The sequence below is a fragment of the Stylophora pistillata genome, chromosome 1 (assembly GCF_964205215.1).
Source record: "Stylophora pistillata chromosome 1, jaStyPist1.2, whole genome shotgun sequence".
In the NCBI taxonomy this organism is placed as follows: Eukaryota; Metazoa; Cnidaria; class Anthozoa; order Scleractinia; family Pocilloporidae; genus Stylophora; species Stylophora pistillata.
The window spans coordinates 20,549,316-20,571,704 of NC_142519.1; the positions used below are offsets into that span (position 1 = coordinate 20,549,316).

General features: G+C 38.6%; 3 protein-coding genes and 1 pseudogene across 8 annotated transcripts in view; 3 read left to right on the plus strand and 1 right to left on the minus strand.

Annotated features, from left to right (window-relative positions):
* Positions 1-1,530: 1,530 nt before the first annotated feature.
* Positions 1,531-3,901, plus strand: LOC148741616 (uncharacterized; annotated as a pseudogene).
* Positions 3,902-6,282: 2,381 nt separating this feature from the next.
* The window catches only part of LOC111329136 (uncharacterized), a 118,839-nt gene continuing 102,732 nt past the window's right edge, over positions 6,283-22,389 (plus strand). For 2 of the 6 annotated variants that reach the window (XM_088743355.1, XM_088743365.1), the window contains exons 1-5: positions 12,335-12,798; positions 14,669-14,742; positions 16,374-16,452; positions 20,953-21,081; positions 21,730-21,918. In XM_088743355.1, coding sequence (XP_088599481.1) covers positions 12,773-12,798; positions 14,669-14,742; positions 16,374-16,452; positions 20,953-21,081; positions 21,730-21,918 — 497 coding nt within the window. In that variant the 5' untranslated portion in view covers positions 12,335-12,772. Of the gene's footprint in view, positions 6,393-12,317; positions 12,799-14,668; positions 14,743-16,373; positions 16,453-20,952; positions 21,082-21,729; positions 21,919-22,389 lie in introns of those variants that run through there. The other 4 variants (XM_088743360.1, XR_015994712.1, XM_088743372.1 and 1 more) reach the window with 4 other exon arrangements.
* LOC111338949 (uncharacterized) lies at positions 7,728-10,499 on the plus strand. The gene is made up of 4 exons (XM_088743406.1): positions 7,728-8,347; positions 8,533-8,688; positions 8,761-8,891; positions 8,996-10,499. Exons 1-4 carry the CDS (start codon positions 8,226-8,228, stop codon positions 10,153-10,155), a joined length of 1,569 nt encoding a protein of 522 aa, XP_088599532.1. The 5' UTR covers positions 7,728-8,225; the 3' UTR covers positions 10,156-10,499.
* On the minus strand, positions 9,973-11,485 carry LOC148741617 (uncharacterized). Its single transcript, XM_088743419.1, has one exon. It carries the CDS (start codon positions 11,324-11,326, stop codon positions 10,535-10,537), a length of 792 nt encoding a protein of 263 aa, XP_088599545.1. The 5' UTR covers positions 11,327-11,485; the 3' UTR covers positions 9,973-10,534.

Sequence of the window (22,389 nt, forward strand, 5' to 3'; positions counted from 1 at the left end):
TTTTATGGGGTTAGTTTCTTCCGCTGGAGAGGGGGGTTTGAATATTTTATGGGGTTAGTTTCTTCCGCTGGAGAGGGGGGTTTTGATAGAAATTTGCATAAAACCTAGACACCACAAAGCGGTCACACAACACACTTAAAGGTAAATGGCACGCCGTCAAATTATTGTGCATGCACGATGATTTAACGTGAATACCACAAATAGACGATGGGAAAAGTGCAAAAATATAGTGCATGCACGATAATTTAACGTGATTTGGCAAATTGAGGTCGGGGAAAGTGCTAAAATAACGTGCATGCACGATAATTTAACGTGAACGCTACAAACATACTTAAAGAATCTCTCGAAAGTGATAAATTATCGTGCATGCACGATAATTTAACGATAGAGCATAAAACAGGCCATGAAAGTGCTAAATTAACGAATATTCACGATAATTTGACGTAAATGCAGGGAAAATGAGCCAGAACCCGTCAAAGGGCTACTACTTGAACAATCTATTCAATTTTTGCCAGCATAACCATAGAAAACTGAAACTTCTTCCCTTCCTGTAAAATGGCGTGCACGGGGCGAATTTCCAGATTTTATTTTGGTAAGGGCCTTTGGTTTAAAGGAAACGTAGAGGACGCTTTGAACGTCAAAAACAACGACAAAGATGTTGTTTTTTTTAACATCATCAAATCTTATATTTAAAATTAAAAAAAGTGAATGTGCTCCCAAGATTTATGGCAATTCTAATTGTTGTCCGAGATTTTAGCTTTCGTTTGATAGTCTGCCAATTTCAAGCGTTTTAAGCTCTTACTGTAAATTTTACCCAGGACTCCATTAAATTTGAGCTTTAATACAAACTGAGGCAACAGAAACCAATTTGGTTGAGGAAAATAGAGGACCGCTGGTGAACAAAATAGCTGGACGATGTTTAAATCGCATTTTCATGCTGTCAGTTTCTATTGCTTTGATTAGTGTATCATCCTTTTTGGCGGTTTTCATGAGACTCAGTGACTTGATCACAAAATAGGATTAATTTATCGTTCTCTCTGACAAACCTCTTGTATATTTCTGTCATAAAAGCGGTGAACACTCTTTCTATCGGTTTACCAGCTGATAAACCATTTGGAATTTGGAAGAACACTCGAAAAGTTTGTGAACCACTCAGGTTCGCAAAATCCCGCGTGTAATTTACAGGATTCCTCGTTAGTGCCGCAAAGTCTAGGGATATCCGGTCGACTCTTTAGGACTTAACTTCTGCCTTTCTAGAGCACGCCCTGAATACCCAATACGAAGTAAAGTTTATTGATGTGATCGTTATCTCTACATATGCAGGGTGAAAGAGGCAATCCACTCTAGACTTCACCCTGACAACATCAACAGCGAAGGTGGAATAGAAATCCCAAAAGACTGGATGCCGACGATCAATAAACACAGCAGCAGGATAGCCGTGCGGCAGCGGACCACAGAGCGAACCTGATCCGAGGTTGCACCGACCACAGCCGTGGAATTTCATTCAATCACAGCTGAGCCCAACAGTACATGGGTGAAGTGTATCCAATCGACCACATCACCCGAAGAAGACTAGCAGTATGCAGTCGAAACGTCGCGATTCACACCCGAGGTGACCACCGTCGTGAGACAAAAGAAGTGTTATTTACCACGATGACAAAATGTCGTGTGAAAACTGCGTAAGGCCGCTAGCAAAAAAAAGGAAGAATTTTGGGTCGTGTGTTTGTGTTTATATGCAGAAAGTGTAGCTACGCTATTGGTGGGAACATGGTAACGAGAATGGTAACTAGGCGCAGTAGTGTTTCAGAACTAGGTCCCTTAACAGAGCGTTAAGCAAAAATGGATATTGCATCTCTTTATACTGTCATTCCCAAAGGCGAAGGTCTTCTGGCCCTCAAACATTTTTTTAGTCAACGCACTGTTAAGGAAACTAGTTCTGAAACACTGATTCGCCTAGCCGAACTAGTGCTTACACTCAATTGCTTTTTCATTCCCCGGCGGTTACAACTTTCCAAACAATAATAATAATAATAACAATCTTTTATTAGGAAGCTCCATCACGATAGTGGTTTACATAGAGGTCCTAAATACTAGATGTGTATTATACAAAAATACAATTAAAATATAGAAATTTGAGCTAAAATCGGAATATAAAAATGATTACAACACATACACTGCAAAATTAATTTAAAAAAATACTTCATTATAAAAAGCAGAAAAAAAAAACATTCTTAAAAATTGGCAAACTTACTGAGTTTCTTACAGTTCTCTCTAACTCATTAAAGTCTTTGAAACAGTGATACCGCGAACGATGTTTTCCCCAATTTTATTTGATTTTGGGGAGCTTTATAGTATTGTTATTGCGCGTATTGTAGGAGTGCATATCACTCTTTCTTACAGTGTCCAAAGAATGATTAATTTCGCCATTAATACACTTGTATGCATATATATATCGATGACATTTCCTACGTTCATCAAGATTTAGCCCTCTCAAGACTGTTAATGCATCAGTGGATGAGGAGTGAAGTGATCTATCTAATATCAACTCATCAAGATTTAGCCATCTCAAGACTGTTAATGCATCAGTGGATGAGGAGTGAACTGATCTATCTAATATCAACTTAGCTGCGTTGTTTTGCAGAATTTGCAAGTCCTTCATTAGTGTGACATTGTCCTTGTCACCCCAGACTAAATCAGCATAATCAAAAATAGGCAGCACTAAGCTATTATAAAAAAGTAACCGAGTGTCTTAGCCATTGGCACCAAAATGGGACCCCGCTATGCCAATCTTTTTGTAGGTTTTGTCGAACACCAATTTTTCAGTCAATACAACGGCCCCAAACTTGAACTCTACGGTCGCTGCATTGACGATTGTATCGGCGCTACCTCCTTTACCAGAGAGAAGCTAACTCAAATTTGTAACTGCAGTCAAGTGCTTTCACCCGGCTCTAAAGTATACCGGGGAAATTTCTGACAATTCTTTATTCTTTTTAGACATCAAAGTTTCAATCGAAGACAACGGCTTATGCACTAGTGTATATTACAAACCTACAGACTCACATAGTTTCTTGTTGTATTCATTTTCGCATCCATCTCATGTCAAGAATTCCATTCCCTTTTCTCAGTTTTTTAGACTTCGTTGTTTATGTAAAAAACGTGGTTACCTTGTTTCTGTCGTTCAAGCGGGTCACCACCGCACCCAACTTATCGATCGACAGTCGGCACCAAATACGTCACAGAAGGAAAATTCCGACCGTATTCCACTCACTCTCACATTTCACCCTCACAACCACGCAATTAAATCCATTTTTCTCAAAAACCTTAAATTACTCAAAAACGATCCAGAGACTGGCACTATCTTCTCGCAACCTCTACCTGTTCCATTCGAACGCGACAAAAACATAGGCAACTCCTTGGTCAGAAGTTCACTTCAAACTAATGACCAATCCGGAACTTTTAAATGCACTCGCGCATGATGCAAAACCTGTCCTTTCATTCACAACGTTGAGAAAATATGGGGACCCAAACTGTCCATTCAGATTGCTGATCACTTCACGTGCACCTCCGCCAATGTCATCTATTGCATAACTTGCACTTACTGCAAAAAGATATACATTGGCGAAACGGGAAGACGACTTGCTGACCGATTCTGAGAACACCTTCGCGACGTAGAAAGGAATTATAAGGACGCATCAAAACTAGTCGCTGTACACTTTAATCTATATTTTAGCATCTTCCCACCAATGTCATAGCTGGAGTTTCTGCATATAAACACACGCACAACCCAAAATTCCTCCATTCGCTCTGACGAGGGGTAACGCTCGAAAACGTCAGTATTCAAACTAATTACGGTGGCCATTTTACATTATGTTCAGTTGATAAAACCAAATTACCTTGCTACCCCCACCGACGCCGCACCTAAAAAAAAGGCCTGGGTCGAGTACCCAAAGTCTAGGCTTACTAATGATTTCCGCCCGTAAAAAAGCAAGCAAACGAAAAAAACCCTCGTCTTTCTCTGCCAATTGTGTTTTTAGTGTAGCTGTGTTTGTCTGTGTTAATCTCATAGCCTCACATCTGTGCAGGTCCCTCGTGTAACTGAGGTTTTGATTGATACATACAAACATAGATAAAATTTAACATACATACATACACATATGCGGCACTGTGCAAAGTAATGTAAACGATAAACGCCGAATATCGCGATTATCGCGATATATCAGTGATACTTGTTTGAAAACCACCCACGGCTTTTTACCCTGCGGAGTATAAAATTCCCTTATGATCTTCGTGTAGTTAATCAAAGAGCCATTGAGTCTTAATATATTTGTTTGATTACGGGTGTAGAAGTGTTGTTCATTATTCACTTATTGCACTCGAATAGAAAATAAACACAAAGTTCGTTGCTCGATCGATTTGAAAAACTTTGAAACCCATGCAGGGCTTTTGCGCTACAGAGTATGAATTACCCCTTAGACCTTTTTATCAAATATGTAAATTTGACTACGTGTGTACAAGTATTGTCCATTATTCACTTGTTGCACTCACACAGCACAACAAAGTCAAACAAAGTCCATTGTTACATCGATTTTCGATCGTGTTTGAAAACCAGCCACAGCGTATTACCCTGTAAAGTATAAAATGTCCTTATAATCTTCTCGTAATTAATTAAAAAGCCAATGAGTCTAAATCTCTTTAATTCATGCTTGATTACGCGTGCAGAAGTGTTGTTCATTATTCGCTTGTTGCACTCGCACAGCAACAAAGTCCGTTGATAGATCGATTTCCGATCATGTTTAAAAAACTTTGTAAACTACGTTTTAAACCTTTTTTTTATTTAACTCTGCTTATTTAAAGTTATTGAGTCTAAATATATTTGTTTGATCACGCACGTGTAGAAGTGTTGTTGATTACTCACTAAAATAGGATAAAATATGTATGTAGACAGGAAGAGCAATTTGAAATATCATATAATTATTTCGCTTGAACGAGATATAGTAGACAACCATTTAATTTTCGCCATATGAAAACTCACTCAAGGGAAATTTTAGCTTGAACGGTATATCGCAATGACTCATCCCTGACTCAGTGATAAATCGCTGCAGCAATATTTCACTGAAGAGATAAGTCGTGATGATGTTCCACAAGCTCTACGATATATGGTTGGAGGAGTCTATTGGTTTAATGGTCTTGAAGTTCAATTAAAAACCAGTAAAGTTGGTGAAACCTTATTTGATCAGCATTTCTATAGCTTGTTCTGAAGAGCTTTTTTTGTTCCGGTTACGGGCTCCCTCTGATATAAGCCCGGGTCTTAAAAGCGGCAATTTACGTTATGAGATTTTCCAATCATCTCCTACTCGCCAACATTGCATTCAAAACAACTTAAATAAAAATGTATCCGTTTTACACCTGTTCAGCCGGATTGCAATTTGAAAAACATTTGAGCCTTTATTTAAAGAAAAATCGACTGTAAAAGCTCACAACAAACATGGAGGAAAAGCCAGTCAAAAAACCTAGTGGTCACTAACCGAACGGCGCATGCGTGCACGCGATTACATCATAATACGTCGGAACAACACCTGACGAACAGAAGAGTACTTTTCACTCGAACACACTCTCCATTATATTTTTTATCTTGTCTGCTCGTGTCTAGTTTGACCTTGGGACTGAGAATTTTACTATGTTATTAAAAGAATGATTTTCGCTCGGAGACTGTTGTTGGTGAATGAGTTGGCAAAGGTCATAGCATAAGAGCAATATGTCTTTGAAGATGGCTGCTTCTTGAACTGTTACGTCAACAGTATTTTTTCAAGCGCCTTCAAAAAGAGATTAAATTCACCTACTTTGGAGAACCACCAAAGAATGCCTGACGGAGTTTGTTGTGTATTAGAGTTCAATACACTACTATAGAGTAACGCGTGTACAGACTAAGTGCTATACACAACTGCTTTATTAGAAGTCTTAGAATACTATGGAATCATTCGAAGTAAAATCCCCTGATGAGTGAGCAATCACGAAACAGGTTTGTAGGGATGAAAGTGTAGTCTTGTATCTACATATATATACGTATATTACCTTACAACAGCGCAAGTAAAAGAAGCAACCTCTGCCTAAAAGAAAAACTACTCATCATCTGCCGACCTGAATTATCATCACTCAATAAACATTATGAACTTCTGTCCTTATGCCGCCACAGAAACAAAGCGTCATGACGCAATAACTGAACAAAGCACTTAAGTTTGCCGGCACGCCTCTTATACAAATTTGTATAGCATAAAAAAGATGGTTGAGTGAGCAATCACGAAACAGACTTGCAGGGACGAAAGCATAGTTACATGTTACATAGAAAACATGTTACCGGGGGTAACATGTGAAAGTGTAGTGTAGTCGTCCGGGTAAGTGTAGTCCTGAGAAGGACATGACTGTTGTCGGTGGGGGTGACTGACGTTTCGACAACCTGTGCGGAAGCCACCACTTGACTCTGATGATGACTTCCGCACGGGTTTTCGAAACGTCAGTCACAATGTGGAGGAGATCATGAAATGATAAGTATATCACTGAGATGATGCGTTCAATTGGAACACCATGATCGATGGAAAGCTGTCAGTAATAAAGTTGGCTGTGATATTGATTTTGATAATGGTTAACATCGTTGCCATGCGAGACAATAAGAGGGTCTGCAACTATAGGAAAATTCATTGGCGTTGTTACAGGATCCCACTTGGCCATTCTATTGATTTTATTGGAAACTGGTCTTTAAATTTCGGTTCTTTGGATGTATTTAGAGCAACTAGGCTAACTAACTAATTGAACTAATTGTGTTTTTTTTCCTCCTTCATTGTTTTAAAGCATCGATACTACGATATTACTGACGTAAAATGTGTTGTAAGGTAGTTTGGAAAATATGGAAAGCTGGAATTCGGAACCGGAACCGGAATACTTGGAATACCCGGAATACCCGGAATTCCCGGAATGACCGAAAAATAATAAATTAAAAAAAAATAAAAGTAAATAAATAACTAAATAAATAAGAATATTGATGATTAAAAATTGATGGTAAATTGACAACTTAATTAAATAATTTAAAACGAAATTTTTCTCTGAGGGTCCTAAATAAAAAAGACACTTACCGGGACTGTTCATGGAGATACACGTATTAGAATTAAAAAAAAAGAAGAATCCATCAGTACAAGGTTTATATTAGAAGGTATATATTCAAGGTATATATAATAAACGTGAAAAGGTGTCGAGTAACTGACGATCTCTCAATTTTAACAGTAGACGGCTGGTCTTTATGGTAGCTGCTTTGATAGCTCCCAATGTGTGGTTAACAGTTATTCAAGGTAGAGTATAATATTGTAATAGTTCGGAGCTTTTTACATTCGAACTATAAAACTAATCGGAAATATTGCATTTGTTTAATCTTCTGCAATGGTTCCGGTTGAAAAAGCGTGGCGGCCTAATGGTCATGGCGCCCTTGACATCCTACAGGTGTGTAAATGGGTAGAGGCGAATTTAAAAGGGGGAGTAACCATGTGATGGACTTGCATCCCATCCATGAGGAAGAGAGAGTACAAATATTTCGTCGCTTAGGCTGTATGGGCTACTGGCCTGACGCAGACTTTTTTAAATTTTAATACGTGTATCTCCATGAACAGTGCCGGTATGTCTTTTTTTTTTTGGGACCCTCAGAGAAAAATTTCGTATTAAGTTATTCAATTAAGTTGTGAATTTACCATAAATTTTTAATCATCAATATTCTTATTTATTTCTTAATATATTTTTATCTTTTTAAAACTTATTATTCTTCGGTCATTCCGGGAATTCCGGGTATTCCGAGTATTCCGGTTCCGGTTCTGAATTCCGGTATTCTTCATTTTCACATTACCCAAAATACCTTGCGCCTTGGGGGGTAACTTTGGAGCCCTAGTTACAAGCAAAATGGCGGCTCCAACCAAACAAACGGATTTAAAGCTACCAAATTGTTATAAAGATGCTTCTAAACTCACGAAACCAAAGCTTAAGGAAGTTTGTAGAGCTCTCTCTGTAGATTTTGAGAAAAATATCGGGAAGAAAGCGCTCGTAAACATTGTTTGCAACGCTTTAAATCTGTCAACATCATCCACGACCCTACAAAGACCGAGAATCAGTCAGCTTGCTGGACTTTACCAACCATAGCTTATCTACAGAAGCAAAAAGAATGGAAGAAAGACTTAACAGGCATACCAATGCTCATGGATGAGTCAATGGTCAAGTCATATTTAATTGGAGTTGGTTATGAAGAGCAAACTGTGCGAAAGTATAAGACACTTCGTGCATGGGAGCACAAGCAAGATGTACATTCTGTCAAGTAAGTCTGTGTTTTATGTTTGATTATAAAACATTGCAACTACACTTCAAGTGAGACATAATAGCATGTCTGAGAAAATAAACCCGTCTTCAAAGTAAAATTGCAACATTTTAGATAAGTTGAAACTTTGTCTTTATTCTGTCTCATTATAGTTTTGACCTTTCCTTTACTGTTTTGTGCTTTAGAGTTCATTTGCTACCCGATTTCCCAAGTCTTTGGGCTCTTAGAGGAATCTGCAACCCGTCATTCTCAACTGATCAGGAGGAAAGCAAAGTGATGTACGTTGTACTGGAAACCCAATCAAGCAAACCAGTGTTTTGCCACTGCACATGCACAATTGGGTAAGCTGGCTGTATTTATTTAAAAAAATGTCAAATGAAATTGATTACTTAAATGTAGCATTTGTTTTCTAGGTTGAGAGGGGACTGTAGCCATGTGGGAGCTATTCTCTTTACCCTGTGTGATGTAGTAGCTGAGGGAAAACAGCATCTTCCACCTGACCCCACCTGTACTGATCTGCCTTGTTCATGGTCAGATCCTAAAGGTATCCTGAAAATTAACTTTATAATATTGTGGATTATTATTCTATTATATGTCGGGATTTATTTTCTATTTTTCAAATGCATTTCTCTTTTGCCCATTTTACAGGTGCCAAAGTTGAACCTGTCATTGTAGAGGATATCAACTTTTATAAGGCCAAAGTAGGTAAAGAACCACCCACAAAGAAATTCCATCCATCCCCTTCTGTAACAGAAAGTTTCTATGGAACCACACAGCATGATAAAAGGACCATGGATGAATTAAAAATGAACTTAAAGAGAGACCTTTTCTGTGCAAATCATGGAAACCCCATGCCACCTATATTCTACATATTAGCCCAAAAAGATATTCTACCCCAATCACCATTACAGCAAGAATTGCCTGATTTCTTGCCAGCTGATGATCCACATTTGGCGTACAGTTTTAATGTGGACATTGAAGACATCACCGAGCATGAGAATGTTAGAGCAATAGTAAGCCCTATCAAGTCAAATCCAGCTTCACTACATGACATCACTTCAAAAGCTGATGCAATTATTGACAAGCTCAGAGTACAAGATGATGATATCAAGAAGATCGAAAAGGCTACAAGGGATCAATCAAATTGTAAACAATGGTTTGTAGAAAGAACCCCTAGAATTACAGCTTCACAATGTAAACGAGCTCTCATAAAAGAGACAACTAGTCCCACCAAAGCTGTGATTGAAATCCTTGGCTATAACAACAAGATTCAAACTGGACACATGAGAGATGGCATTTGTTCTGAAGGGGAAATCATTGAACAATATATGAAAATAACAAATAACAAAGTACAAAAATCTGGCTTTTTTGTGTCAAAAACTCATCCCTTCCTAGGAGCCTCTCCCGATGGATTGATAGATGATGATGGATCTATTGAGGTGAAGAAAATCCACCCACATCACAATGAGACCTTGGAAGCAGCATTGAAAAGACTACACATTGTCAAAGATGTAGATGGATGTTTAATTCTTAATGAAAACCATAAATATTACTATCAGATGCAACAGCAGCTGTTTTGCACTGGTCGAAGATGGACTGACTTTGTGGCTTCTGATGGCACTCACTTGTTTGTTAGAAGAGTGGATTTTAATGAGGATTTCTGGAATAATAATTTACCAAAACTCAAGAAGTTTTTTTACAACATACTTTTGTTAGAGTTAGCTTATCCCAGAGTGAAATATGGCATTGAAAGAATAGGTAAACTGGGAATTGAATTTTCTACTCTTGCTTCATTGAGACAAATTTAAAATTGTCTAAGTTAAGACTGTCACAGTATCTGCTTACATTAGTGTTAAGATAATAGGATTGCTTTTGTATAACAACAACAGATGTTGTCTTAATTTTTGACCTCATTGGGTTTAAATTTCCAGAAAAAATCTAATCAAATGATTGGATTACTTTTTGAGTAATCATATCGACTATCAAAATATGTTGATTATAAAAATGTTAATTGTGAAAATATTGAGGGGCCACAGCCAGGATGAAACAGGGTTGAAATTTGAAGTCTTCGTCATTTTAGCCAGAGATTGTTCCTTAAATTTGAAAAATGTTAATGTTCAAATTACAGCTGAAAAACTGCCCGTTTTGTATACAGATATTGTTTATAATGAATCAGGTACTTTCCTCTTACTGTCTTAAGATAGGTGCTTGAAAGTTAACCAGATATGCACACACAGTAAAAATTTGTTCAGCTAAATGAGCCATTGAGAGTGGAATTGGTTTACACAGGATCTGAAAAGTTTTGATTCGTTGGATAGCTCTCTCAACGTGTATTCTTGCCTCTGCAATCTTCTCTGAGCGCTTTCCCTCATGTTTTTTTAGTTGTGATCTGCCTGTTCCTTTAAAATCTGGAATAGTAACCTTCACTCCTTTTTCTTCCATTGCTTCATCGATATCAAATCCTCTGTCAGCCATTAATTCATCCCCTGCCTTTAGGGTAGCAATAAATTCTGCACTGCTTGCTGTGATGTGTTTGTCTGATGTCCTGCCTCCCCATGCTCGAGACACATAAACAATTGCTCCATGTGCATTTATTGCCAATAGAAACTTAAAGGTTGTATGACTCTTGTAATTTGAGTATACTTCTTTGCAGGCCTTTAATGAGGAGGGTTTCTGGGTAAAGATTTCAGTGCAATCCACAATAACTTTGAGGTCAGGGAATGATGAGAACTGATTTGCCTTTCCACATTCCTCATAGTCAGGCATTTGGCAGAGATCTTTTAAGTGGAAATACAGCAGATTAATCCATGCAGAAAAATTTTTGCTGACACTTGCTTCACTGATTCCAAATCTCAATGCCAGATCTGGCAGTGTAAGTCCTACTCTTAATCTAACAGCGACCATGAACAACTCCTCCTCCAATGGCAGCTTGGATGATGGCCCTGGTTTGTTTCCTAACTGACAGTCACGTAAAGCCATTTCAGATTCTCTCCAACATTTTTTTTTTGTCTACACCAACAGCATTTAAATAGTTAAATAATGCTTTGAAGGTGTCATAGTTGGGGAGACTAGTCCAAAAATGAAATTTGTCATTGTCTAGCTTAATTTGATCCAATAAAAGACATTTTGCACGTAGCTTTTGATTTTCGTGCTCAAGTTCGCTCACTTTGCTCTGCAAAGAAGTGAGCTCTTGCAAAATGTCATCGCTTAATTCTCTTGACTTGGGATCCACCTGCGACTTGCAGTAGTCATGCTCTTTCAATGGGTGTTCTATTGGTAAACAAGCTCCCCATATTTCATGATCATCAACAGATTTGAATGATTTTCTTGGGCGACCCCTACTTTCCCCCGATACCTGAGAAAATGATAAAAAGATATGTTGGAAATAGTGTTTCAAGTATAAAAACTCAAACAAAAAACACTTATCAAAGTCATCGTGAAGTACTTACACTGACTCGTTTGCGCTTTGGTTTTAGAGTTTCAATTGCAACGAAGTCATCTTTGTTTGTTTTTTGACTTGTTCTGGTCTTTCGACTTTCAATTTCCTTCTTGAACTCAAATATGGATGGATTGTAAGCCTAATGTGCAGGATCATCGGACTTTTCTCCTCCGACGAAGTGAGCTGAGCACAATCGAGTGTTGTCTGTTGGTGAAAAATCTTGTCGGCGAATTCTATTTAACCAAGCATTTCTTCGCTTAGATTCTTTCGGAATTCTGTAAAACTTGAGATTTGGGTTTCTTTTCCGATTATTTGAGCAGCTTGGAGCACAGCAAAAGTCGTTTTTTCCCATGTAAATTACGATGATATATAAGAGTTTTGCAAACAGATATGGCGTCCTTAGCTTTGTTGTCAGACTGGTTACCCCCCAAGGCGCAAGGGATTATGGGGATGTGAAAGAAGAGAATTCCAAATTTTCCAAACTACCACTGTAGTGTGAAAAATGTTCCTGCTAAGTGAAGCTTGCTGCAAATATTGACCAATCCCCGTCGGGATAATTACACAAGTCAGGCTTGTTAGTTTTAATTTCGTGGTCATTCACGAGATCAGGTAGAGGAAGGGTTTTCAAAATTCACAAGGCAATCGATTATTGCCCACGAGCCAGCCGAGCGAAGACGCGAGGCTGGCAAGGCGGCAGCATCATAGAGCCGTGCGAAAGTACTGTGCAGGCGGAAAAAGTCTCGAGTGATTTAGAGACATGGAAAAGAGGTGTCGATTGTCTTGTAACGGACCAATCGTAGCGCGCAGAGATTGTGACGTTAAGTCCGCATGGTTCTTATCGTCGATGCTCAGCAGCTTTGGCATTCAATTCATTGAGCGGAGTTGTCATCAAGTTTGTTTTGATTGCTTGCTCGTTGGCACTAAGCTCAGAACTCCATTTCAGCCCACAGTTCATAAAAACTCCTAGCAGCTGGCGTAGAAAAAGGATGGCCGACCCTGGTAACACTAAGAAGTAAGTGTCGAGAAATTAGTAAGAGAAATTAATGGGTAAAGGTAACGAATCTGATCCAACCGACGCGTCGGCCGACACACTACCGACACACCACCGATGCTGTACAAACAGCCGCTGTCGAACCTGGCTTTTCGAACCTGGTTTTTCGAAGGTGACGACGTCGGTTGGATCAGATTCGTTACCTTACCCAATTAATGCGTCACGCACTAAGGGAAAACTTCAAATCTCTCGTTATTTGTACTAAATTTCAATTTAGTTTGAATCATTCCGCCAGGGCGAGTTCTCTTTGACGGCATGCGGTATGTTTTCATGTTATGAGAGATGGTTATTATTATTGTTTGACAAAATATATTTGGGATTTTATCGCTGAATCGAATTTGACTCCAGTATGAATTATCCAACTTTCGTTTCGGTCAGTCCTGTTCTGTCATCGAACTTAAGATTGCGAAAGGAAGTTGCGGAAAAATTTTTTATGCAAATGCATAATTTTATACAATGAGTTTGATTTTGAGCTGACTAGCTACGTAAGAGAGAAAACTTTGTTGAGATAATGTATCCTTTTGAAGTCACTTCTTGTAAAGAGATTTTTGCGGAATCTCCCACCGCGCGCTGGCGACGCGACAAATTTAGAAAAATTGCATCACCATCGCAAGCAAAAAATGAACTATGTTTTGAATTTATGACAAATTTTAATCTTTTTAGATGAAACAACTTAGGGGTTCGACTCCAAATTCGACTCCAAAACTGAATTACCGCAAGTTTGTTTCAGTTAGCCTTGTTCTGTCTTCAAACATCAGATGTGGAAGAGAATTGCGGAAAAATCTTTATGCAAATATACAATGAGATTGGTTTTTAAATGAATAGCTGCGTAGGAGGAAAAAATTTGTTATAATAATGTATCCTTTTGAAGTTACTTTTTATAAAAGAGATCCCGGCTTCAGTTCTCAACCGTTACTCCTTTTGGTTTCTACATGGTGGAGGTGATTCTTAGGACGTGTTTAACACATCGGGTCCACCATGTTGTGTTATTTGAATCGTCTTCCTTATCACGTCCTCTTGAGTGGCTCAAAACCTGCATTCTTTGACTATGTAAATAACATATTCCGATGTCACTGTTTTCATACCTTTAGCCCTTGACACCTCAATATCAGTATGCATATTCTCCATACTATTCTCTTTCCTGAGGTGCTGAAAAATAGAATATGCTTATGATAACAAAAAGAGCTTCTTAAACTGGTGATAATTTCCTTTATTCTCCTAACTTTACTGTGTGATTCAGGGCTGATTTTGTAAGGAGAAATTGATGCTACTTTTTTTTAGGAGTTAAAGGATTAATAGGGCAGCAAAGGGGTTGGTAAGAAGGGGGTTTGATCCCGTTTCATGCATGAATTTTTAGAGAAATTGACGCGTTTCATATAAAGGGAAAACTAAAACTCTCTCTTCTTTTGTGTAAGCTCTAAGTAAATCTTGAGGTTTTTACGGGTCACGTGTATTTCAGAATGGGAAATCATGCCTCACGTTGGACCCAGTTGTTCAAAGGCCGATTAGTAACATCCTTACATAAGCGTATGTATAGGGTCCTCGGGAATAATTGCGCTGAGATCAGTATTGATCGTGAGCTATATCGAGTTCATGTTAGCTTATTGCCTAATGAAGTTCGTTAATTTAGTTTGACACTATCCTTTTCAAACATTTTTGTGAGAAAATAAGGCAAGGCTTTTGGTACAACTACTTGACCTACTTGCACTCGGGATTTATTCACAAGTGTTCCGAGGTTGTCAAGCATGATCCTGAAAAGGATCAAAGGAGGTTCAACTCACTTGAATCCTTAATGGAGTGTTTAATTTTCATTTGGTCAATTTTCTTACAGTGTTCCTAGGAAGGGACCAACGGAGCCTTTAATGCCTCGGAGAGAACCATCACTAGAACCAGATGGCAACTCTGGTTAGTAAGATTACAGAAAGTCTTTAGGATAAGTGAGCTTCATGGTAACTCGTCTTAATTCATAATTGATCTATGTGTTAAAGATGTCAGTTTTGATTAAGTTTGGTTTTTCTTGAATGGGAAAGAAATTTTCTCAACTATTGCCCATGGTTTGGTTGGGGTTAGATTTATCGAGATATTTACTTGGATTGCGCACTTGCATGATTAATTTTAAAGTAATTCGTAGTATATTGCGAAGTGGGTCCCACTACGCATGGTTTCTATGGTCTATGCAGACATTTTGGCTCTCCACCAGGAATATGCTGGACTCAAGACCAGGAAAAGCCATGCATACGGCTTTTCTTTTGGTCAAGCAAAACGAAATTTATATCCAGTCCTCACCATACTCGGTTTGTTCGCCACGCGTATCCAACGAGTGAAATGAAGGGCTTGCTGGTCCGTTTGTTCCCTTATTGGGAAGGCAATTTTCCGTCTCTTCGTCGATGGTTACTCGAGACCTTTGATTTCATTCTCTTTTTCATACCATTCTTTACATACCCTTCAAATATGTCCTTTAGCAGCTTGAATTCAGTACTACCTTCCTCAAGATCTTCAAATGTGTATGAGGCCAGTTCATGTCTTAAAGTTGGATAGTGTACTTCGTTTTCCTTGAGTTTTACCACTGTATTCTCCACTACTTGTTTGAACACAGAAAACTAATGCTAAATGGAACTTGTTTACTATGCTGATTATGTTTGGCAACTACATGCCTTTCGTATCCACCTTTTGTCTTCTATGTCTTGCCGCAAAAACGACACAAAATCTCCTGAGTCTGAACCTAATAACAAGAAATAGGAGAGTATCATGTTAGCTACATTTACATTGAAAGGAAGTTTGTTTGATTCTCCACAGCAACAGCGAGCTTATTAATTCCTTACCATCCAAAATCAAAACGAAAACGGCGTACTGAAATTGTTGTTATATAAGCTTAATAGTGTTATATATGAAACATGAAGATTTAAATCACTGCTATATACGATTTAGTTTTTATGGTAGGGTTTTGAAAGATAGTTTTCAACTGCTTACTGTACTTCTGACACATGTGCTCAGCTCAGCCGTTTATACGAGCTTTTTTGGATCCATTCGTAAAGTAAGAAACATACTCAAAACTCACAGTTTTCAACTTAAGTCAAAACGTGTTTATCTAACTTGTCATTTCTTCTAAGACGTTCAAAATTGCTTCAAGATCATTCCCAGACAAGAAATCAGCCATAGTGTCCTCCATTTTAGCTTGTAATCTGTGCAGGGTCGCGGTCACGTGATGTCAAGTGTCAACGTAAAAATCAAAACAAGAGAGGCGTCCTTTGAAGTTTACCGGGTTTCATACCCAGTCCCCTTTATTAACTAGGGTGCAAGTCACGCTCGTTACTGTTTTAATTTTGTATTCACTCACGAGATAAGGTAGCGAAAGGGTTTTTAAGATTACAAGCCAATCGGATCTTGCCGGGTTTTGTAACCAGTCCCCTTTATTAACTATGGTGCAAGTCACGCTCGTTACTGTTTTAATATTGTATTCACTCACGCGATAAAGTAGCGAAAGGGTTTTTAAGATTAGAAGCCAATCGGTTCTTGTTACAACTGTTGCTTTGTAGAACTTCGATTCAGCCCACAGTTTGTAAAGACTGACGGCTTGCGTTGGAGGATAATGGCCGACCCTGGTCACTATAAGAAGTAAGTGTCGAGTGTGAAGTTCAGTTTGAACCATTCCGTCGCGGCGAGTTCTCTTTGGCAGCTGGCGGTATGTTTAATGTTAAAAGAAATTGTTAATCTTGTTTGACAAAACAGATTTAGGGTTTTATTACATCCATTTTGAAATCACTGGTGGTCCCTGTAATCTGATTGGCTCTAATTGATGCGATTTATTCCCGTACATTTTCTTATACTGTTTCGGCGCCATTTTGCTTGTAACGAGAACCGCCTCTACCGTGTTGTCCAAAATTTGTGGCAATGATTTGAAAGAAGAGTTGTGCCATTTAAAGGTATAAACAGCAATTGTGATTTGGAAAATCAGCAGGCGCTGTAGCTGTGGCTGTACTGTTGATGAGGTGTTAGCAATGTAGCTTGTCGATGAGTGATTCGAATGCAAGGCAAAATTAATTCAAAACTGAAAGTTCCGAAAAAGGACCGGTTCTATCTCGCTGCCGAAACATTGATTTCTAACTTTAACTTTGTTCAAAGCCACATTGACTAGCCTCTAAACTCGGTTAGCTTTATGGCTTATTGTTTTCATCAATTGGTGAAAAGTCTGGTAAATAACTTTGTTTACTCGAGCCCTTGCCATGTGCAAAAATTGAAAACATCATTACAACAGCAAAACGGTAAGCTTGTCAGCTGAGTACAACTCATTAGGCGGGCCGGATTAATATTTCTTCTAATGAATGACTACTTAAAAGTGTAAGGAGTAATTTTTCACTTTTATATGAGCGTGTATGTAAGGTCCACAAGAATAACTGCGCTGAAATCGATAATGAGTTGTGGTCGTCAGGCTCATTATCAATAAGGTGTGTGCAAATCATACTCCTCTTTTTACGTCAGCAATGAAACTAAGGCAAATGCTTAGAAAAAAGCACTTTCTGAATTTATAACTCCTCCTTTTTGTGTTAAGTGTCCCTATCTGAGAAAGTTTTCCAGGGGCCAGAAGTGGTGGTCAACTGAATCGGCTGAAACTTGGCACAGAGGTTGAGTGCGATAAGATATTTGAAAAGCCACTTTGGCTCACTTCTCTGACTGTTTGTTCTGCAGTTTTAGGGGGGGGGGGTCCCGTTTGTGGCCTGTGGAGCAACAAAAATTCATCCTTCTAGTTGGCATTTTGAAAGTGCTATACAACTCCATCGGTAAACTGTACTGCCAAAGAAATTTGACCATGGACCCTTCTATAGTGGAGCTTTTACTTCCTGAATATAACTTTGTTCTCAAGTGATTAGACAGAGAGGGGCCTGGGGCAAAAGTTAGGTCGAATTTGAGGTCAAAATCATTACCCAAAATTGTCATTTTTCAAAAAACCATAACACTCGCCTGCCTTCTTGAATAACTTTCATACCAAATCCAGTATGTACTTTAGTGACCCATTTATTAAAATCAGTGAGAAAAATTTGGCCTATTGAGGTTTGTTAGGTTTTTGGCACGAACTCTCCATGCCCCTTTAAGGCCGAGCAAATTGGAGTTTTATGCATAGTTCATGCTATAAACAGACCAAATTCTTGACATAAGGCCTGTATTTTGTATTAGGTGAGTGAAAATGAAACATCAAAGCCAAATCAGTGTCATTATCTAGAAGTACCTCGACTCATAGCTTACAAATGCACTAAGAAGGCCTCTGATTAGCACCACAAACACCTAGCGGTTTAGCAAAATAAAGTAAAGTAATGAATAAAAGCCTTGTACCCATCATAGAGCCCAAATGATGTTGTTCTGACCTAGAAATGACAGTATTTTTTAAAGATGCTTGAATTTTCTGTGATCTATGTTTGTTAGGCCATATTTCCATACGTATAATACTCCAAGCATGCAAAGTCTCGATATTTTGTCAGGCCGTTTTTTACTTGAAAATAAAGTGAACTCCACCCGGCCTTAACCATTAAGATAAGAATAAAACGATCGTTAAAAGATGATTCACGTCTCACCTTTGAATTGGCTAAATAGCTCTCGCAAATACCCATCACTACGCGAGCATGACCATGCATACATAATTAGCTTACGTGCAGCAGTGAGCACCGTCCAGGTGACTTGTGATCCACCAGAGATCTTAAGTACTTTAGAACTAAATAAATGGAACTATTTAACAAAGAGGGAATCCACAGTCAGAAGAGTTGGATGACAAAAACTTATTGTTGCTGTTTAAGTGAAATATTCCACACGAGACATTTAGATAATGCCAATAGGGCCGGCCATTTTGGACGTAAGAGTATTAGGACTGGACCGAGTTTCCATCCCTCCCCCTATTCGAGCGTAAATGTTTGTGTCCTTATCAGTTATTTTAAGTGTAGCGATAAGAAGTTTCAGGAGAATTTTACGATGGCGCTTTGTTCCTTTGGAGGGTTAAATGATCAGTGCGGTGCCTTGTCATGGGCTCTGCACGAAACAGGAATGATTCCTTTGTTGTCTCGCGATATTGACATGAATGCTTGGTTAAAACACAAGTACAAGGGGTCAGGTGCGTCCGGGCGATAGGAAGACCGGGTGATGCCGGCCAAAGCTACTAGTACAGGTAATTCAAAATATAAGAAAGGGCTCATACACACGCATTAAAGTAGCAGATGGCTTTTCAAGTGCCACTCTCGCTAAGAGCGGTCCTCTTAACTTCCCGTTCAAAAGAAATTTCCTTGATTTGTTTTCCAGTGAAGAGGGTTTAGTACACATGTTTCAGAAACAGTTTAGTTGTTTTCCAATTCTCTTTTGCATGGAGATTTCAACTTTCGCGAACTCTCTGCCAAGGGAAGATTAGCCAATGTGTTGCAAGGCAAAAACTCAGTCAACCACCGTCATTGTGCGAGTTTTTCGACGTTGAAATTATAGGTAGTGCTAATCGTAAGCCTTCGTATTAGGGACCTCTTCTACAGTTAGCAAATTCCTGTTATTAGCGCAAGTGATGGTCGACAAACCCGCGTTACCTAAAACTCAGTGAAGGTTGCTTGACTCCTCGACTTAGTCCAGTCCTCTCACTCTCACGTCCGATATGGTGGGCTAGTCGATATAATAACAATCGCATCTCGAGGTGTTGCGTGGCATGTTTTACATAAGCTGCAACACAAAATATTTGTTATCCAGCTCTTCTAACTGTGGATTTGTTATTTACTGTCGGATGATTTGATTTATTATGCTATAACGTACCAGGGAAATCGGATGGATCACAAGTCACCTGGACGCTACTCACTACAACTTGCATGTATATTCCTGCTTTTTTACTGATGCCATCATGCGTTTTTCAAGAGCTAGCGAGGCTATCAAAATTTTAACCATAGATCTTCTGTTAAGAGTCGTTTCCGTTAAGCTCTCTTCATGCTGCATCAATAAATGGGTTCGACAAAATAAAGAGACTTTGCATGCTTGTGAGTATAGTATGTATGGAAATATGACCTGAAAAATATAAATCAGAGGAAATTCAAGCATCTCTAAAAAAGGACTGTCATATCTAGGTGAAGACATCATCATTTGTGCTCTATGAGGGGTACTAGGTATTCAAAGAAAAAAATTACCTTTATTTACTAAAACCGGGTGTATGTAATGCTAATCAGAAGCCTTCTCAGTATATTTGTAAGCTATAAGTCGAGGTATTTCTAGATAATGACACTGGGTTGGCTTAGTGTTTCATTTTCACTCACCTAATACAAAATACGGGCCTTATGTCAAGAATTTGGTCTATTTATAGCATGAATTATGCTGAAAACTCCATTTTGCTTGGCCTTAGAGGGGCATAGAGAGTTTGTGCCAAAAACCTAACAAATTTCAATAAACCAAATTTTTCTCAACTGGTTTTGATAAATGGGTCACTAAAGTATATACTGGAATTGGTATGAAAGTCATGCAAGAAGGCAGGTGAGTGTCATATTTTTTTGAAAAATGGCAATTTTGGGTAATGATTTTGACCTCAAATTTGACCCAACTTTTGCCCTAGGCTCCTCTCTGTCTAATCACTTGAGAACAAAGTTATATTATGAAGTAAAAGCCTCACTATAGTAGAGTCCATGGTCAAATTCATTTGGCCTCACAGTTTACCAATGGAGTTTTATAGCACTTTCAAAATACCAACTAGAAGGATGAAGTTTTGGTGCTCCACAGGCCATAAATGGGACCCCCCCTGAAACTCCAGAACAAACAGTCAGAGAAGTGAGTCGAAGTGGCTTTTGAAATATCTTATCACACTCAACGTTTGTGTCAAGTTTCAGTTGAATCGGTTGACCCCCACTTCTGGCCCCTGGAACACTTCCTCCAGACAGGGACACTTAAGTTCGCCTCCAGTGTCTTTCAAGTTCGTCGATGATCAAGGGTTCCTGTTTACATTCAACTGGCCTTTTTCCTCCCCTCCCTTTTACTATATGTTTTGTTATAGTTGGCGTATAAAGTATGAAATATTTTTTCCCTGATCTTTGGCTTGTAAGCTTTCCGGATATACATAGTTTGATATAGCCTTCGTACCTGTGAGAAATTGTTGAAAAGTAGCATGATTTTTAGCTTAGACGCGTATCCATGGCGAGAACCTTACCGAGCCAACTTTGAGGATGAGCTTCGGCAGTATCACAGATCAGTATCTAACCAACCAATCTCTAAAGATGAGCCTCAGCAGAGATTCGGTTCAAAACGGTAAGAAATGAGTGGATCAGATGGAAGGTAGCAGAGCTAAAATTTTCTACTCGACCGTAGAAATAGTTAAATAGTTTAAAAAAATCAATTTGACTTAGTCTAAAACATCCATTTATAAAGTAAGGCTCGGTTTAACGTCGAACTTCAAATGTGCCGAACTGAATTTCAGTTTGGGTCGACCCAAACTATTAAATTCGACATCAATGACTCTTCAAAAGTGTTAGCAGTAATCTTTTGCTTTTATATGAGCCTGTATGTATGGTCTAAGATAATAACTGCACTGAAATCCAGAATGAGTTGTGCAGGAGCTTTGGTCGTCAGCCTCATTACCAATAAGGTGTGTGCAAATCATGCTCTTTTTTTTGCTTCACCAATGAAACTAAGGCAAAAAGCACTTTTTTACAACTCCTCCTTTTTGTGTTAAGTTTGCCTCCAGTATCTTTCAAGTTCGTTGATGATCAAGGGTTTCTGGTTACATTCAAATGGCCTTATTCCTCCCCTCCCTTTCACCATATGTTTTGTTATAGTTGGCTTATAAAGTATGAAATATATTTTTTTGATCTTTGGCTCGTAAGCTTTCCGGATATACATAGTTTGATATAGCCTTCGTACCTGTGAGAAATTGTTGAAAAGTAGCATGTTTTTTAGCTTAGACACGTATCCATGCCGACGAACGTTCCAAGCCAACCTTGAAGATGAACTTCGGCGGTCAGAAAGATCAGAGAGGTCACCACGTTACAAACCAATCACTGAAGAAAAGCGTCAGCCGTTAATAAGATCATTATCTAACCAACCAATCTCTGAAGATGAGCTTCAACAGAGATTCGTTGCAAAACGGTAAGAAATTAGTGGATCAAATGGAAGGTAGCAGAGCAAAAATTTATAAGGCTTAGTGTTTCAATGGTGTATCGAATGTAGAATAGTTTAAGAACTTGAAAAATCAATTTGAGTTAGTCTGAAACATCCATTTATAACGTAAGGCTCTGTTTAATGTCGAACTTCAAATGTGCCGAACTGAACTTCAGTTTGGGTCGACTCAAACTATTAAATTCGACATTAACGACTTCTCAAAAGTGTTAGCAGTCATTTTTTACTTTTATATGAACCCGTATATATGGTCCAAGAGAGTAACTGCACTGAAATCAAGAATGAGTTGTGCAGGAGCTTTGGTCGTCAGCCTCATTACCAATAAAGTGTGTGCAAATCATGCTCCTTTTTTTACGTCAGCAATGAAACTAAGACAAATGCTTTGAAAAAAGCACTTTCTGAATTTATAACTCCTCTTTTGTGTGTTAAGTTTACCTCCAG